The 19737-nt window shown below is 47.4% G+C and overlaps 1 protein-coding gene across 2 annotated transcripts in view; it reads left to right on the top strand.

Moving 5' to 3' along the window:
- The first annotated feature begins 57 nt into the window (after positions 1–57).
- VSTM5 (V-set and transmembrane domain containing 5) overlaps positions 58–19737 on the top strand; it is a 37092-nt gene continuing 17412 nt past the window's right edge. For both annotated transcript variants that reach the window (XM_059391727.1, XM_059391717.1), the window contains exon 1: positions 58–374. In XM_059391727.1, the coding sequence (XP_059247710.1) occupies positions 284–374 (91 nt within the window). In that variant the 5' untranslated portion in view covers positions 58–283. The remainder of the gene's footprint in view (positions 375–19737) is intronic.

The following is a 19737-nucleotide window of genomic DNA, read 5'->3' as shown; positions in this document are numbered from 1 at the left end:
GAGACTGGCTCATTATTTGCCATTGTTTACTTCTGAGTGTGTGCATTCTCACCGCTTCCCATTCTGTCTCTCCTCTTTCCTTCCCACTTCTTCCCACTGGCTCAGCCACAATACAAACAGCTCATCAGCATTTGGCCCTGGAGGACCTGCGGACTCAGGGGAGGAGGGCAGAGGCGGCGGGCGGGAGCAGCACCGCGGCGGTGACAGCGCACAGCCCGGCCCGGCCGCGCCGCGCCGCGCCGCAGGACGCCCATGCCCGGCCCGAGCCGCCCAGGGATTGCTCATGAGGCCTCTGGCGAGCGGGAGTAGGAAGAACCGCGGCGTATCCCTGGGGCTCCTGGCCCTCTTCCTGGCCGCAGCCCGGTGTCTGCAAAGTAAGCGCTAGGCGGCAGGGAGGCTCCGGGCGCAGTGGGGGCCGGCGGGGGCCGGCGGGGGTGGCGCTGGGGACGGAGAAGTGGCTGTGGGGCTCGGGCCCCCCCCCCACACACACCGCGGGGCACAGCGGGGAGCGGCGGAGCTCGGCGGGGCTCCGGGAGGGGGGCGGAGCGGACGGACGCGGGCGGTGGAGCAGCCGCGGGGCTCGGGGCGCAGCGGGGGACGGCGGGGTGGCGCGGGGAGTCGCGGCGGAGCTCGGGAGGGGGGCTGGCGGCGGAGCGGAGCCCCGCGGGGCGGTGCGGCGGACAGCGGAGCTGGAGGGGCCGGCAGGGGGCGACCGGGAGGCTCCCGGCGCAGCGTGGCGGCGGGGGGGCGGCGGTGCGGAGCAGCTGGCTGGTCCCGCGGGTCGCGCCCCCGGCCCCCCGGTCACAGGCCCTAGCCCACCTCGGGGGCCCCGGGTGTCAGGGGACGTGCTGCTTCCTCCGGGGTTGGGCGCTTCTTCTAGGGCTCCGACCGCAGGCGGAGGGACCGGGCCAAGTGGAGGCTCTCCCGGCCCGGCACCCAGGGCCACTTCGGGGTGCCCGGTCCGGCCCCGCCCGTCAAGGCGTTATCAGAGCCGGAAGCCGACGGGGAGATAACCGGCTCCCGGCCCCGTGGCCGCCGCCTCTACTGTATTTTCTATTTCTTTTTCCTGGAATAACCAGACTTGCAGCTGAGGTGTCCCCGACCCCAAGGGTACACGGGGCCCCGCCCACTACGGCGGGGATCCCTCGCCCTCCCGCAGGGTTCCCCGGGTCCCAGTACATTCTGTAGGCCTCTCCCCTCACGCAGAGGAACCCACAGCCGACCCTCTTGAAGAAAGGGAGTCTGGGGGGTTGGGGTTGGGTGTTGGGGCCTGAACTCAGGCCGAAGGTGGTCCTCGCTACTGCGCACAGAGTGGTGGGCGTTGGGTGGCTCGGCCGTAGAATCTCCCTAGTTTGATGAGCCTTAATGTAACTCACAGCGGCACAAACTCCCGCTGACACAAACCACAGATCCTAACACAGCTTTCTTTCTCCTCTAATCATTAACATCATTGTCATTCCCGTGTTACAGATGAGTCCGCTGAGATTCAGGGTAAGGACTGTGGGGCCGTGGGAGGTGGGAGCACCGACAGTAAGAGCTGGCACTGACTTAGCACGTGTGCGTTCACCATCCCTGGGACTCGACAAGATTTTTATCCCCGAATCCACAAGGCAACCCTCTAAGTGCTACACGATCCCTGTTTCACAAGTGAGGAAACTGAGGCACGCAGAGGTTGTTGCTTGCACAAAGTCCAAACCGAGGCAATCTAGCACTGGACTCTTACCGTGCTCTGACCAGAGTCCAGCTTGGGAGACTCGCAGATTTCAGAAACCTAGAAGGGCTGGGATAGGACAGGGACCTCTGGCTGCCTATTGAACTAGAAATAACCTTGTTAGTCCTTCAGGTCTGTGGGTGTGTTTGGCGTTGCAGTGGCCTTTCCATTGTTTCTCAACCCTCCAAACTTCTTCCAGCCGCCATTCTTACCCAACACCTAAAGATGCTGCCGACACGTGGGGACCAGGCCTTTGCCGAGCTCTCACTCACAGCACGTGTTCCTGGAGGAGGCAGGCCACCGTGGGGAAACTGGTTCACAGCCTTGGTGTTCTGAAACCTAGTGTTTACACATTTTCTTTTCAGCTCTCTCTGCATTGACAAGCAGCAATCTTGCTCTTTCCTCTTGACTGCTACCCCTAGTCATCACAGAAATATTCTAGTTTGTACTTTGCCAGCCCTGTCTGGATGGACATTGAAATTTTCCGTGTTTAGCCCTCAGGCAGGTGAAAGCAGCCTCCCTCCCACAGAATGGCAGGTTCAGTGCTAGGGAGAGGACAGGGAAGGCTGGGGCCACCTCCAGGCTGCCAGGGTAGCCCCAGGCCAAACACTTCCTTTCCACGGGGATAGTGCTCAGAAAAATGCTTGGAGGAGTAAATGAAGGATTGAGGGAGGGGTAAGGACTTTCAACCAGAAAGTCATCCAGATTTCTCCATTTCCGATCTCCACGGGAGATCTGAGGAACTCTGTGCTGGTCTGGGAGGAGGCCGCAGTCAGGAGACGCCCCTTTTCTCCATTATCACCAGGACCTGAGGACACCTCTATATTTCATTCCCTGTAAGACTTTTCCTTTTAACATTTATGTATTTGTCTGAGAATAATTGGCATACAATGTTATAGTACCTTAAGATGTATGCCATATTGATCTGATCATTCTATACATTACTCAGTGCTAATCACAGTAAGTATAGTCATCATCTGTCACCAACAACATTATTTAAAAATGATTGACTGGGAACTCCTGGGGGACTCCTTTGAATAAGCGTCCAACCCTTGATTTCCGCTCAGGTCATAATCTCAGGGTCATGAGATTGAGCTACTTGGGTTGCTTCCATATCTTTGCTGTTGTAAATAATGCTGCAGTAAACATAAGGGTACATATATGTTTTCAAATAAGTGTCTTTGTTTTCTTTGGGTAAATATCCAGCAGTGGAATTACTGGATCAGGTGATATTTCTATTTTTAATTTTTTTGAGGAACCGCCATATTGTTTTCCATAGTTGCTACACCAATTTACATTCCCACCAGTGGTGCATGAGGGTTCCCTTTTCTCCACATTCTCACCAACACTTGTTATTTCTTGTCTTTTTGATACTAGTCATTCTGACTTGTGCAAAGTGATATCTCATGTGGTTTTGATTTGCATTTCCCTAATGATTAGTGATGTTGAGCATCTTTCCATGTGTCTGTTGGCCATCTGAATGTCTTCTTTGGAAAAGTGGCTATTCAGATCTGTTCAGATCTGAACACATTTCAGGCTGTTTGGTTTTTTTGGTGTTGAACTGTGTAAGTTCTTTATATATTTTGAATATTAACTCCTTATTGGTTATATCATTTGCAAATATCTTCAATAGGTTGCCTTTTTGTTTTGATGATTTCCTTTGCTGTGCAAAAGCTTTTTATTTTGGTGTAGTCCTGATCCTTTGTTTTTTGCTTTTGTGTCTGTTGTCTGAGGAGACATATCTAGAAAAATGTTGCTAAGGCTAATGTCAAGGAGATTAGTACCTCTGTTTTCTTTCCTTTTTTAAAAAGATTTTATTGGGGCGCCTGGGTGGCTCAGTGGGTTAAGCCGCTGCCTTCGGCTCAGGTCATGATCTCAGGGTCCTGGGATCGAGTCCCGCATCGGGCTCTCTGCTCAGCAGGGAGCCTGCTTCTCTCTCTCTCTCTCTCTCTCTCTCTCTCTCTCTGTCTGCCTCTCCATCTACTTGTGATTTCTCTCTGTCAAATTAATAAATAAAATCTTTAAAAAAAAAAAAAAAAAAAAAGATTTTATTTATTCATTTGTCAGAGAGCGAGGGATCACAAGCAAGGGGAGCAGCAGGCAGAGGGAGAAGCAAGGATCCTAACCGGGGACTCTGATCCCAGGACTCTGAGATCATGACCTGAGCCAAAAGCAGATGCTTAATCGACTAAGCCACCCAGGTGTCCCCAGCCTCTATTTTCTTTGGTTTCAGGTTTCACAGTTAGGTCTTTAATCTATTTCAGTTAGCTTTTGTGTATGATTAGACAGGTGGTTCAGTTTTATTCTTTTGTGTATAGCTGTCCAGTTTTCCCAACACCATTTATTGAAAAGACTATCTTCTTTCCATTGTACATTCTTGCCTCATTTATTGTAAGTTAATTGACCATATAATCATGTATTTCTTTCTGGTCTTTGTGTTCTGTTCTACTGATCTGTGTGTCTGTTTCTGTGCTAGCACCTTACTGTTTCGTAGTATATCTTGAAATCCAGGATTGTGGTATCTTCCACTTTGTTCTTTCTAGAGATCGAGTGGCTATTTGGGGTCTTTGTGGTTCCATACAAATTTTAGGAGCAATTATTATAGTTCCGTGAAAAATGCTCTTGGCATTTTGATAGGAATTGCATTGAATCTGTAGATTGCTTTGGGTAATATGGACATTTTAATGCTATGAATTCTTCCCATGATGGTCTATCTTTCCATTTGCTTGTGTTGTCCTCAATTTCTTTCATCAATGTCTCATAGTTTTCAGGGTATAGGTCTTTCAGCTCCTTGGTTAAATTTATTCGCAGGTATTTTGTTCTTGTTGGTGCTGCTACAAATGGAACTGTTTTCATAATTTCTCTTTCCGCTACTTCATTATTAGTGTATAGAAATGCAACAGATTTTTGTATATTAATTTGTATTCTACAACTTGACTGAGTTCATTTATCAATTCAAATAGTTTTTTGGTGGAGTCTTTAGGGGTTTCTATATGTAATATTATGTCATCTGCGAAGAGTGACCATTTTACTTCTTCCTTACCAGTATGGATCCCTTTAATTCTTTGTCTTGTCTGCTTGCTGTAGCTAGGATTTCCAGTACGTTGAATCAGAGCAGTGAGAGTAGACATCCTTGTCTTGTTCTTGATCTTAGAGGAAACACTTTCAGTTTTTTACATTGAGCATGATGTAAGCTGTGGATTTTATGAATGGTCTTTATTATGTTGAGGTATGTTCCCTCTAACCCCACTTTGTTGTGGTTTTCATCATGAACAGATATCACTTTGTCTAGTGCCTTTTCTGCATCTATTGAGATAATCATGTGATTTTTATCCTTCCTCTTGTTAGTATGATGTATCACCTTGAACGACTCACAGATATTAAACTGCTCTTGCATCCTTGGCTTAATCCCACTTGATTGTGGTGACTGACTTTTTTACCATATAGTCGAATTCTTTTTTTTTTTTTTTTAAGATTTTATTTATTTATTTGACAGAGCGAGAGAGCACAGGCAGGGGAAGCAGTAGAAGGAAAGGAATAAGCAGGCTCCCCACCAAGCAGGGAGTCAGACACAGGACTCGATCTCAGGTCTCCAGGACCATGACCTGAGCTGAACGAAGACAAGATGCTTAACCATCTGAGCCACCCAGGTGCCCCTGTATAGTTGAATTCTGTTTGCTAATATTTTGTTGAGGATTTTTGCGATCTGTGCTCATCAGAGATACTGGCCTGTAGTTCTCTCTCTCTCTCTCTCTCTCTCTCTCTCTCCCCCGCCCCTCTTTTTTCTCTTTGGTAGTATCTTTGTCTGATTTTGGTATTAGGATAATATCTCATTACCTCATAGAATGAATTTAGAAGTTTTCCTTCCTCTTCTATTTTTGGAAGAATTTGAAAAGAATAGGCAATAAATCTTCTTTAAATGCATCATAGAATTCACCTGTGAAGCCATCTGGTCCTGGACTTTTGTTTATTGGGAGTTTTTTTTATTACAGGTTCCATTTTATTACTAGTAATTGGTCAGTTCAGATTTTCCATTTCTTCCTGATTCAGTTGTGGAAGCATGTATGTTTCTAGGAATGTATCCATTTCTTCTAGGCTGTACAGTTTGGTGGCATATACATTTTCATCATACTTTGTTATAATTCTCTGTATTTCAGTGTTGTTGGTTGTTTTTTTCCCCTCCTTCATTTCTGATTTGATTAATAGAGTCCTCTCTCTTTTTTTTCTTGATGAGTCTGGTTGATCAATTTTATCTTTTCAAAGAACCAGCTCTTGGTTTCATTAATTTTTTTTCTACTATTATTTCAGTCTTCTTCATTTATTTCTGCTATAATCTTTATTATTTTCCTTCTTTCCACCAGCTTTGGGCTTGTTCTTCTTTTTCTGACTCCTTTATATGTATGGTTAGATTGTTTACTTGAGATTTTTCTTGTTTCTTGAGGAAGACCTGTTGCCATAAACTTCCCTCTTAGAACCGCTTTGCTCTGTCCCAAAGATTTTGGACAGTGGTATTTTTATTTGCATTTGTCTCCATGGATTTTTTTTTCCCCTTTCCTTTTTGATTTCTTCATTGAATCCTTTAGGGGCATGTTGTTCAGCCTCCAGGCGTTTGTGTTTTTCCAGTGTCTTTCTTGTAATTGATTCCTAGTTTCATATGGTTGTGGAAAAGATGCTTGATATAATTTCAGTCTTCTCAAATTTATTGAGACTTGTTTTGTGGCATACTATGTGATCTGTCTTGGAGAATGTTCCATGTGCCCTTGAAAGAATATGTTTTGGGGATGTTGTTTTGGGGATGGAATGTTCTGTACATATTCATTAGTCTATCTGGTCTAATGTGTTGCTCAAAGCCACTATTTCCTAGTTGATTTTCTGTCTAGATGCTCTGTCCATTGATGTATGTGGTGTGTTAAAGTCCCCTACTATCCCTGTATTATGTTAATGTCTTCCTTTGTGTCTCTTAATAATTGCTTTATGTATTTGGGAACTCTATGTTGGGTGTGTTGATATTTACAATTGTTCTATCCTCTTGTTGGATTGATAACTTTAGCATTATGTAGTGTCCTTTTATCTCTTGCTACAGTCTTTATTTTATAGCTTATTAATTTCTGATAGAAGTATTGCTATCTTGGCTTTTTTTCCCCCTCCATTTGAATGGTTTTTGGTTTTGTTTTTTAGAGATTGTGTGAGCCAGCATGGTGGAGGGAAATCTTTTGTATAACTTTGTAACTGATTAACCTATTGCTTTGCCGTATGCTCCCTTTTACTTGTGAAATTTTTTCCCTTTCACAATTTTTTTTTACTTCTAGTGATGGCCTTTTCTTTCCACTCAAAGAATTCCCTTTAATATTTCTTGTAAGACTGGTTTAGTGGTGATGAACTCCTTTAACTTTTCTTTGTCTAGGAAACTCTCTCCTTCTATTCTGAATGATTACTTTGCCAGGTAGGGTATTTTTGGTTGTAAGTTTTTCCCTTTTAGCAGTTTGAACATATCATGCCACTCTTTCTGGCCTGCAGAATTTCTGCTGAGAAATCAGCTGATAGCTATAAGGAGTTACCCTTGTATGTAACTGTTTTCTTTTTTCTTGCTGCTTTTTTTTTTTTACTTTTGTTCCCCCTTATTTTATTTTTTTTATAATTTTTTATAAACATATAATGTATTATTAGACCCAGGGGTACAGGTCTGTGAATCGCCAGGTTTACACACTTCACAGCACTCACCATAGCACATACCCTCCCCAGTGTCTGTAACCCCACCACCCTCTCCTTACCCCCTTTCGCTAGCCCCTCTCAGTTTGTTTTGTGCATTAAGAGTCTCTTATGGTTTGTCTCCCTCCTGATCCCATCTTGTTTCATTTATTCTTTTCCTACCCCCCAAGCCCCCCACGTTGCATCTCCACTTCCTCATATCAGGAAGATCATATGATAGTTGTCTTTCTCTGATAGACTTATTTCGCTAAGCACAATACCCTCTAGTTCCATCCACATTATCACAAATGGCAAGATTTCATTTCTTTTGATAGCTGCATAGTATTCCATTTACATATATATACCACATCTTCTTTATCCATTCATCTGTTGATGGACATCTAGGTTCTTTCCATAGTTTGGCTATTGTGGACATTGCTACTATAAACTTTCTGGTGTTTCTTGCTGCTTTTAAAATTAAAAGTTCAGGGGCGCCTGGGTGGCTCAGTGGGTTGGGCCTCTGCCTTCAGCTGGGGTCATGATCTCAGGGTCCTGGGATCAAGCCCCACGTGGGGTTCTCTGCTCGGTGGGAAGCCTGCTTCCTCCCCTCTTTCTCTGCCTGCCTCTCTGCCTGCTTGTGATCTCTCCCTCTCTCTCTGTCAAATAAAAAAAAAAAAATCTTTAAAATTAAAAGTTCAATTACTTTTTTGTCATTTTAAGATTTTATTTATTTATTTCAGAAAGAGAGAGAGAGGGGCGCCTGGGTGGCTCAGTGGGTTAAAGCCTCTGCCTTTGGCTCAGGTCATGATCCCAGGGTCCTGGGATCAAGCCCCACATCGGGCTCTCTGCTCAGCAGGAAGCCTGCTTCCTCCTCTCTCTGACTGCCTTTCTGCCTACTTGTAATCTCTGTCTGTCAAATAAATAAATAAAATCCTTTAAAAAAAAGAAAGAGAGAGAGAGAGAGAGTGTGTGTGTGTGTGTGTGTGTGAGTGGGGGAAGGAACAGAAGGAGAGGAGGGGGGAATGAATCCTAAGCAGAGTCCACAGAGTGCAGAGCCCTACACAGGACTTGGTTCCACAACCCTGGGACCATGACCTGAGCCAAAACCAAGAGGTGGATGCTCAACTGACTGAACCATCAAGGCACCCCTACTTTGGGTCATTTTAATTATTATGTGTCTCAGTGTGAATCTCTGGGAATTAGTCTTATTAGGGGCTCTCTTCGCTTCCTGGATCAGGATGTCTGTGTCCTTCCCCAGATTAGCTGTTATTTCTTCAAATAAGTCTTCTGCCCTCTTGTCCCTCTCTTCTCCTTCTGGGATCCCTATAATGCAAATGTTATTACACTTGATGATTTCACAGAGTTCCCTAAACCTATTCTCATTTATTATTATTTTTCTTCTTTTTTGCTGTTTAGTTTGGCTGCTTTTCATTGCCCAATCTGCTGTAGGACTTTCTTTTTTATTTATTTATTTATTTTTAAGGATTTCATTTATTTAGGTGACAGAGAGAGAGAGAGTGAGACAGCACAAGCAGGGGGAACAACAGGCAGAGAGAGAGGCAGACTCCACTGAGCAGGGATCTTGAAGAGGGGCTTGATCCCAGGATCCTGGGATCATGACCTGAGCCAAAGGCAGACGCTTAACGGACTGATCCATTCAGGCGTCCCCGCTTCAGGACTTTTTAAAAAATATATTTTAAATTGTCTAAAGTCAGGATGCATCAGTATCTAATCAATAGCTTTGCTATAATCTCTGTTGGCCTGGATCGAAGTCAGGCCCTTCCTGAGAGGATGTGTGTTGCTTCTGTCCATAGCCAGAGGCAGCTTATCTGGGGAGTAGGAAAGATTTCTTGAAGGAGGTGAGGCTGAGTCTTGAAATAGGAGTACGTGTATACAATAGGGCAAGATGGAGAAGAGAATTCTAAGTATACAGCAGGCACTCAAAAAATAGGTATACTGTTCCTTCTGGGGCCTGACGGGGTCTAGACATGCTAAAACAACAACAACAACAAAACAGAAGAGGAAGTGGGCTTCTGCCTTAGCAAGCATCTACCAGGATCTTGGCAGAAACCCCACTCCACAATCCTGCCGATACTAAGCCTCCTTGCTCCAGTGCATTTAGTGGTCTGCCCGCACCTGCGTTTTCCCTGGAAAATGGGCTTGTGGAAGGAGTGTATTTATTTATCAAGAAGAAATGAGGGTAGGAGAGAGGCTAGACTGGCACGTTCAGAGTTGGAAAATAATTTTCTCCTGTCACTGGTTTGCTGGGCGGGGGATGCATCAGTCAGCCCTGTGAGCATAGGGGAATGACACAGTGGACCCTAAGGGGAGCACAGGATGTTCCTCCTTCACATATGGTGCAGGAAGCATGTTGGCCTTTCCCTGTGCTGAGATGCACCCTGCGGGAGCTCAGGCCTATGCCATGCTGACCCCACAGGAGACTTCCCCGGGAATCCCTAGTCGGCAGAAGAAGAAGAGTCTGGGTCCCAGTCCCACTGCTGGCTGTAAACCCTGGATGCAGACAAGGCACCTTCCTCCTCTGAGTGCACATGGCAAGGAGGGTGGGCTGGCTTGGTGCTTCTCCACCAAGTCTGCACATTAGAAGCATCTGGGGGGCTTGTGAGAAGTAAGGACACCCACAACCTACTCTATAGAGTGAAGTGGGTGTCTCCAAGGGCAGTTCCCCATACTGCTTTGTTCCTTGGGTGAGTCTAATGTGTGGCAAGGCTGTGCCCCTGGACTAGGCTATTTCTGGGTCCCTTCCCTTAGTCTTGTCCTAGGGAAAGAGCCTGTTACGAAGTGTGCGTGTTTCTTCCACCTTCTATTCTCAGGAGGCCCACCATTGTGGAGCTGAGTCTCACTGACATCTTTTTTTCTTTCAAGATTTATTGATTTACTTTTTAGAGACAGAGAGCATGAGCAGGAGGGGGAAAGGGAGGAGGAGTGAGAATCTCAAGCCGACTCTGCACTGAGCATGGAGCCTGATGTGGGACTTGATCTCATGGCCCTGAGATCATGACCTGAGCTGACATCCAGAGTCTGTCAGTTAACGGACTGCACCACCCAGGCACCGATCACTTATGTCTTATTCATGGTTTTATCCTGACAAACCTATAGATATTTCCCCCTTGGCTTAGGGTAGGAGACAAGGCTGCTTTGCTGGGGAGTTATGTTTGCTCAGTAAGCAGTTCCTGAAGGGTACATGGATGGCTCAGTCAGTTAAGCGTCTGCTGTTGGCTCAGGTCATGATCCCAGGGTCCTGGGATGGAGCCCCACATCAGGCTCCTTGCTCGGTGGGAAGCCTGCTTCTCTTGTAAGGGCCTATTTAGCCAGAGCAGCCCCACCTCAGCTGAACAGAAATTTGTTGTTTATGCAGTAAAACTTAAATTGACCCTGCCCTGCTAGGGGAACTTATTTAAAAGCAAGTCTGGGAAACCAGTCCCAGGTAATAAAGCCCAAATACAAGGGTGGGTCAGGTCAGTTAGAGATAACAGAGCCCGAATGCAGGGATGAGTTGGGTCAGGTGGAGACATCCAATCAGTGGAGCCCACATACTGTCTCCCTAGCTACCGATCAGTGTGGGCTCTGCCTTTTGGGCGCCAATTCTCACCAAGGTGATAGGCTAGTCCAAATGTCTACTATGGGGTGAATTGTAATTCAGTTGGTCACTTATGTGTGACCTGCATGACTGTGCAGCTTTCTGTGTTACAATCTCATTCACCACTTGTGTGTGGCCAGGCCCAACCACATGGCCTTTGCTCTCGAAAAGTTAGTCTGTGAGGCAGGGAGGGGTCACGCTCTCTGTAAGAGGTGTGGCCCTGGCTGGTCGGTTTGATTTTCCATGCTTGGTGCAAAATAAAGCTTTGCTTGACCTTCACTTTGTATCAGTCTCACTCCTTTAATCACGGACCCATTATTGGGGGATCCAACATTGGGGACCCAACACACTTTCTCCCAGTCCCTTTGTTTGTGTTCCCTCTCACTGTGTCTCTCTCTGTCAAATGAATAAATAAAACCTTTAAGAAAAAAAAAAAAAAAAGCTCCTGAGTACCTACTGTGTGAGATGCCCTGTGCCCACAGCCAAGGATATTCGGCTGTAGGGGATGACATGGCCCAGGGGCAAAATCAGATTCCAGCCTAATGATTCGATGTTAGAGGCCCTGGGGACACAGAGAAAGGGATTTACTTCCCTTGGTTGGAGTTGGGAAGAGTTCTAGAAGTTGAACAGTGAGCCTGGGAGGCCGAGTAGGAGGTTGCCAAGGAAGGAGAAAGTTCTGAGCAACGGGAAATCATAAACACAGACACACTTTTACCATCTCTTCTCCCTTTGTGCCAGTAGCAGGGGGACTGTTCTTTTTTTTTTTTTTTTTTTAATTTTATTTGTTTATTTGACAGACAGAGACCACAAGTAGACAGAGAGGCAGGCGGAGAGAGAGAGAGGGAATCAGGCTCCCCGCTGAGCAGAGAGCCAGATGCAGGACTCGATCCCAGGACCCTGAGATCATGACCTGAGCCGAAGGCAGCGGCTTAACCCACTGAGCCACCCAGGTGCCCAGGGGGACTGTTCTTTAGTTAAACTTGGTTAAATTTAATTAAATTTCTTCTTATTTCATCTTATAAGTTCTATAGCAGGTAAAAGAATGGAGCTTGGGAAGACTTTTAGGTGGAAGGTGCTGGAGTAGTTCCTCTGATAGGCCCTGACCCTGGTGCCAGAGACTCAGGAGGGAGGTGTGGGTCCCTTGGCACCAAGCATGACTAGGGGACCTACGTGAAGCTCCCCTGATGATTTCCCCTTCTGCACCTGTATCAGATCCCTGCCTCAGGCTCTCCGGGGTAATGGATCGCATTCCCTTTGGGAGCCAATGCCCAGAAATAGAACAGCAGACCCGCTCTTCCCTGTTGCCGTCATCCACACCTACCACGCCCAGGATTTCAGGGGTTGTGGAACCAGAGCTCACTCCTTCAGGTCAAGGGGACTGTGACAGCCCCAGCCTGAACGAGCTGTCCACCCATCCTATCACACCCTGGGAGCGCTCACCTGCTCCTTCCAGCAGGGAGATGAGCGTCATTCCTCTAATGTGAACGCACAGCAGGCTGGGAACTGTGCCCCTGGAGGGGGAGGAGGGGCCTCAACGGACCACACACCTGAGACAGGCAGTCAGGGTCTCCCCACTGAGAAAGAGGAGACAGAGGCCCAGAGTGGGCCATTGTCTGGTGAACTGGAATTGGGTGGTGTAGAGTCTTGAGATGGGGGTGGAAAATTGAGTTGAGAGCAGACCCAGGAGAGATACGGCCAGATGTGTGGTCTAGAAAGATCACTTAGAATAGCCTCCAGCCGATGGAAGAGCAGAAAAGCCAGTCTGTCCTGAGTTGTTCTGATTGTTAATCACAGTCACAAGACAACACTGTGTGTGGCCGTGTATTGAGCTCGTGCTTTGCAGCAAGTACTGCAAAGGCAACTTTCTGTTCACCCATGTCGTCCTGCAAACAAGTACAATTCGCACCCATTTTACAGGTAAAAAGTGAGACTCAGGGCGGTCGAAGAACTCGCCTAGAGATATTCATTCCATTAGGTGCTTACAAAAAGCCCACAGGGCCAGGCACTGACCTGGGCCCCGGGGATTCAACAGCCAATAGCGAAGAAGGCAGACCCACCCCTGGGTTCAGAGCTCACAGCTGATCTAGAAGGATCAGCCATTCATCAAAAAGAATTACAAGGGACTGGGGTAAGTGTGTTGCTAGGAACAGATGTTATGGGCACATAAGGCTGGGAACCTAACTGGGTGTTGAGAGATTAGGAAAGGCTTCCTGGAAGAAGTGATATTTAAACTAAAATCTTCAGGATGAAGAGGAATTGGCCCTATAGTCTCTCTGAAGGAGCAACTTCATACCCTAAGTGTGGTACCCCGTCAGGAGTGTGCCTGAATCCTGTGATTGCTCTGTACCCCTCTGCCAGGGGCCTTTAGTCATCCTAAAAATTCCCAAAGAACTATTGGGATGTCATCGCATCTTGTCTCTTCCTTAGTCCTCTGTGCCACACACATTACCTGCAGAGGTGCCTGAGAAGCCCACTTTCCAGTTCCCCAGGCTGGGCACTGGTCCAGGCCCGACCATGAGTCATACAGCCCATGACTATTCAGAAGAGTTCAGCGTCCCAGCAAGGGCGGCTCTTGCTTCTGTTAGGAAGATTCCAGGAGGAATTCCACCAAGAGGAGTTTCAGGTCTTAGCACACTTCCACAAGGAAATCACAGATTTACAAATGCCCATTCCAGTCTATACCTGCTATGTGATTTGGGACTTGAAGAACCAGGCTCCTCCTCCTGGTCTCAAATACACGGCTTCAATCCCAGATCTGATTCCAGCTTCTGCTTACACACCCCTGGGTATGGGGAGCTCACTACCTCAGTGAGCAGCTCCATGGCTCTTCAAAGAATTTTCATTAATTTTAGCTGCTATTTATTGAGCGATCACCAAGTGCTAGAAACTATGCTAAGCTCCCCACCTGTATTGTCTCACTGAAACCTCATTCTGCTGCAGGAGGTGAGCACAGCACTATTACAATATATTTATTTCATAAGTACAGTAACAGAGGGTGACAGAAACTAAGGAATTTACCTCCAGGTCAGGCTGTTACTGGCAGACCTAAATTTTGACCCCAGAGTCCATGAATGCATCCATTATACCCACACAGCCTCATTTCTGTTTATCAGTACCTGCCTCCTTTCAATCTTTACCAGCCGATTGTCCTTCTGGCAATGACCAGAGGGCCCACGTCTTCCCTTCACCAGGATGAGAAGTTGGACAGCAGAGGCGGGTCCCCTGTGTGGCATAGTGGTGTAAGCGGGGTTCAGAAGGAGAGAAGGGGCTGGGCTACGGGGATATTGGGAGCATCCTCAGTGTCCCCTGTGCCCAAAGGGCTTGCAGAATCATAACTGCCAAAGTTTTAACCGCGTGGTCCTGGGACCAGCAGCAGTGTCACCTAGAAACTTGTTAGAAATGCCAACTCTGAGGCCTCACCTCTAACCTACTGAAGGAGAAATGGGAGGGGCCTAGCCACTTCATTTTCACAAGCCCTTTAGGGACTCTGATGCCCTCACATGTCAAGTACAACCACATTATAGCTCTGGAGGATGCGGAGGGCAGTGGAATTCCTCCCTAACCCCAAAGCATTGCTAGAAATTATAAAGTTTGAGGGATGCCAGAAAAATTCTTTTCCCCCTCATAGCTCACTGCAAGGGCTGACACAGGTGCCTCAAACGTTCTGCTCTGCACCTGGCAGCCGGTCTTTGCTTTGACTTGAGGCTTTGTCAGTGCCCCCTTTGAAGGGCTGGGAGCTCCGGCTGCTAACCCCTTAGCGTGGATTCACTCAGTCCTTACCAGTCTTGGCTGCACAGTGGGGACTTTTAAGAACCACAGGGGCCTCGAATCCTTCTCCCACACTGCCCCCAAAGATTCTGAATTCAGTAGTCTGGGGTAGGAATTTTTTTCTTTTTTTTTTTTAAGATTTTCTTTACTTGAGAGAGAGAGGGCACACAAAGAAGGGGAGCCTCGGGCAGAGGTTGAGGGAGAAGCAGGCTCCCCGCTGAGCAGGGAGCCTGACCCAGGACTCCATCCCAGGACCCTGAGATCATGACCTGTGCCAGACACAGATGCTTATAACCTACTGAGCCACCCAGGTGGTCCCGGGGTGTGATGCTCAAAAGCTTCCCCCAGGTGATCTAATGTTCGGTTGAGGATGTCAAGGTTCCATCAGGACCCTCAGCTGTGGTGGAATGAGTAGATGAGGTCCGGTGGCCCATCTTGGTGCAGTCTGCTGCGGCCGGGAGCCCGGCTGAAAGGCCCTCTCTGGGGGCAAGTTGGGGGGCTCTGAGAGTGCCTGTAGGACACTCTCAAGGACCAAATTAACAATGTCCTTCCACACAGAGTGAGTGACCCAAGCTGGTGCCCTATAAATGTCACTCCCTTTACTTCCCTGCCCACGTGCTTGTAGAATGAAAGAAGAGTGGACTGAATTCTCCGGGCTTGGAATCCGGGCTTTGTCTGGGTGAGAAATCAGGGAAGGGAGGTCCTTCTGTGACCTTTGGAATTGTTCCTGGGTATCAAGTTCTCACACCCACATGGTTTGGGGTTTGTTTTTAATTGGATCATTGACAACTGAATGGTGATGGTCCCTAATTATAAATGAGGAACTGGCCGGTCAGAGAGGGAAAGGGCTGTGCAGAGTGACGGAGCTCGGGTGTGGTGCCATCCATACGGCACCCAGGTCTCTTAGTTACGTGGAGTGTGAAGGCACTGGGCTCCCCCAGCCCACACCCTGTCCTCCCTTGCCACCCTCTGCTCCCACCGGCACCTGTGCTCTTCCCAGCATCTGAGGAAAAGCCAGAGCTACCCTCTTAGAAAGCCAGAGACGCTTCCACGGTGTGGACCGAGAAGAAGCCAGGAGGGGACGCCAGGATGCCTGGTGAGTCTGGGGGCCCAGAAGGCACAAGTGTGTTTCAAGCAGGAGAGGTGGGCCGCAGTGCCCAGCTAAGCATGAAGAGGAATTTGCAGGTCTGAAGAGATTGGAGGGAACTGGTCAGAGTAATCATGGAAGAGGGAGCCAATTTACATGAAAAAGGCCATTGTGAGATTGGTAGTAGGGAGGGCCATCTTGAATGTGATATTCTGAATGTTCTGGAAACTGTAGGCTTTGTTGTGGGAGTGTCTGCTGTGGGACGGTCTCCCAGAGTGTCGACTGCTCAGGTTTGAGAAGAGAGGAAGTAGAGCATTGTTGACCCAGTTCTGGTCAGAGAACACAGAGGACAATGGTGTTTAAGGAACTGGCCATAGTGCTTGGAACACCACGGGCTTTGGAAGGCAGGCTGACTGCGGAGGGGAGTGAGGATTACGAGTGAGGAGAGTGGCAGGAGTCGGAGGGGAAGGGTTGATGAGGCCAGTGGGAACAGTTGACCAGTAAACAGAAATGAGAGAGGGCTGTGGTCAGAGTGGCTGCTTCCTCTGAAGGCTAAGGAGAATGTTCTGGTAGGCAAGGATGCTGGATGGGGCGTCCAGGGGGCTGTTGGAGGTGCTTACAAAGATGCCATACCCCCCACCCCAGTAGAGTTGCTAACATGTTTGAAAACTGAAGAAGAAAGATTGGGGTGGGGGCGTCTGGGTGGCTTAGTCTGTTAAATGGCTGCCTTCGGGGCTCAGGTCATGATCTCAGGGTCCTGGGATCAAGCCCATGTCAGTTGGCAAGGAGTGTGCTTTTCCCTTTTCCTTTCCCTCTGTGATCTCTCTCCTCTCTAATAAATCTAAAAAAAAAAAAAAAAAAAAAAAAAAACAAAACTGGGGGACTTATCATGTTAAAAAGAGGAGAGGGTAGAGTCACTTCAAGAGAACAGGATTTTGTTTCGCAAGGTGGTGAGAAGTAATCCTCTAAACCAATGCGATAGAAATAGAATGCAAGCCCCATTTAACAAGTAGAAAGAAACAAGTGTAATTTAATGATATGTTTTTAGCCGTATACCCAAGGTATTATTTCAAAATGTAGTCCATGTTTAAAAAAAAAATGCATTCTGTTTGATATACTAAGTACTGTCTCTGAAATCCAGTGTGCATTTTACACTTGAAGTACATCTCAGGGTGCCTGGGTGGCTCAGTTGGTTAAGCTACTGCTTTTGGCTCAGATCATGATCCTGAAGTCCCAGGACGGAGTCCTGCATCGGGGTCCCTGCTCAGCAGAGGGTCTGCTTCTCCCTCTGACCTTCCCTTTCTCACGTACTCTCATTCACTCTCTCAAAAAACAAAACAAAACAAACAAAAAAACCAGAAACACACATCTCCATGTGCACTAGCAAATTCCAGCTGTGTGGTAACATATGGCTGGGGGCGCCTGGGTGGCTGAGTCAGTTAAACTTCTGCCTTCAGCTCAGCTCAGGTCATGATCTCAGGGTCCTGGGATCAAGTCCTGTATCGGGCTCTCTGCTGGGCGGGGACCTGCTTCTCCTTTCCCTATGCTGTTCCCCTGCTTGTGCACACACACTCCCTCTCTCAAATAAATAAAATCTTAAAAAAAAAAAAAAAATCATGTGGCTAGCAGCTTTCATTCTGGCAAGCCCAGGTAAGGGAGACTGTTGCTTCCAGTGACTTGGGTCTTCCAAATCTCCACCGGCACTGAATCTTGTGCTATTTGGGGAAACCTAAAAGAGGGGTAAATCACCTCTAAACTCGGTATTTTATTTTATTAGAAGCAGCTGTGAGGCACTGAAAGTGCCTTGGGTTCCAGCCTGAGCTCTTATTTTCTTTCTTTCTTTTTTTTTTTTTTTAGATTTTATTTATTTATTTGACAGACAGAGATCACAAGCAGGCAGAGATAGAGGAGGAAGCAGGCTCTCTGTGGAGCAGAGAGCCCGATGTGGGGCTTGATCCCAGGACTCTGGGATCATGACCCGAGCCGAAGGCAGAGGCTTTAACCCACTGAGCCACCCAAGCACCCCTTAAAATCTTTTTTTAGACAAGAAGAAGGACAATAAGTTTTTTTTTTTCTTCTTTTTATTGTATTACGTTAGTCACCATAAAATACGTTAGTTTTTGATGCAGTCTTCCAAGATTCATTGTTTATGCACCACACCCAGTGCTCCATGCAGTATGTGCCCTCCTTAATACCCACCACCAGGCTCACCCCTCCCCCAACCCTTAACCCCTTTTTTCCTTAAAAGGAAAAAAAAAAAAAAGCAAAAAGCGTAGTTATTGAACTCAAATCTCTGGCCAGCCTCCCAGAGGGAGATAGAGCTTGTGAAGCACTTTGCTAATTGTGCACAGGTGAATTACTAACGCTTTCAAGTGCGAAACACCTGCAGCTCAGACCCAGTCTTGGCATGCATTTTACTTGTTTTTAGGATCCCGCCTTTTTTTTTTTTTTTTTAAGTCCTTCCCAAACTTGCTAAAATGGTCCCGACTGTTCAGAAGGATATAAAGTGAAATGTAACGTTTTTTTCCACCCACACATCCCATCCTTCCCCGAAGACCACCACAGCCCTGGTGTTTAGGGAATCGTCCTGGAGATTTCCTGTGCATATACAGATGAGCGTGTGTGTGTACATACATATCATTAAATAGAAGTTCTGCCTTGTGCTTTTTCATGATTTTTGAGATAATCTAATATCCGTGCATATAAATATAGTGTATTTTTTTAAATGCCTCTGTATTATTAGAATGTGAATATTGATCATTTGTTTCACCAAGTTTGATACAGTAAGAAATACTTATTTGGTCTTCTCTGCCTGGTTTCTGACGCAGAGTCCCTACAATCCTAGTAATTTTCTGGGTGATAGGAGTGCTGGGAGCCTCTCCTGTTAGAATATTTGGTCTTACTTTCTGGTTCCTGATGTAAAAACTTCCTAAGACCCTTGGAATCTCCAGAGTGCTAAGTCTGTTTTTTTGTTGGCTAACAAGGTGGCTTTTGGAAGAGGAAGGCTGGTTGTCAGAGGAACTAACTGTGGGATGAGAGGGTTGGAACTTTCAGCCCTAACCTCCCTCCCCACCTTCAGCCTCTGGGGATGGGAGAGAGGCTAGAGACTGAATCAGTCACCAACAGCCAGTGCTGTCATCACTTCTTCCCAAGTAAGGAGCCTCCCCCAAACCTGAACTGGAGAAGCTCTGAGAGCTCTGGGTTAGTGAACACAGCAAGGCTTGGAGGGAGCCCAGAGAGAGCAGGAGGCTCCGCAGCCAGTCCCATGTACCAGCTGCGCATCCCTTCGACATCACTGCTCCTGAGCTGTGTCCTTTTATATTAAATATTTTATTTATTTCAGAGAGAGGGCGAGCACATGCTTGTTCAAGTATGGGGGGGTGGGGCAGAGGGAGCAGCAGGCTCCTCCCTGAGCAGGGAACCCGATGCGGGGCTTGATCCCAGAACCCTGGGATCATGACCCAAGCCCAAGACAGATCCTTAACCAGCTGAGCCATCCAGGCGCCCCAGCTGTGTCCTTTATAATGAACAGGTAATGGTGAGTAAAGTGCTTCCTAAATTCCCTGAGCCATGCTAGCAAATTATTAAACCTGCAGAGGGGGTGGTGGAAACCTATGATTTATAGCCAGTTGTGGGGGGGGGGGGGGGGGGCTTGTGGGGGGGGTCCAAAGCGGGGGCATCTTGTAGACAGACCCTTAACCTGTGGCGTGTGTGCTAACTCCAGGTAGCCGGTGTCCAACGTGTCATGGGTAGCCTAAGAACCCATTTTACTTTACTGGCCCCTTACCATTGAGCATGATGGTCCCGACTTTCTTTCTCGGCTGTCTCCTGTCTTTCTCGGCTGTCTCCTGTCTTTCTCGGCTGTCTCCTGTCTTTCTCGGCTGT

The sequence above is a fragment of the Mustela nigripes genome, chromosome 1 (genome assembly GCF_022355385.1).
Source record: "Mustela nigripes isolate SB6536 chromosome 1, MUSNIG.SB6536, whole genome shotgun sequence".
Taxonomy (NCBI): domain Eukaryota; kingdom Metazoa; phylum Chordata; class Mammalia; order Carnivora; family Mustelidae; genus Mustela; species Mustela nigripes.
The sequence above is the reverse complement of the archived record's forward strand: the minus strand, read 5'-3'. Positions and strand labels throughout refer to the sequence as shown.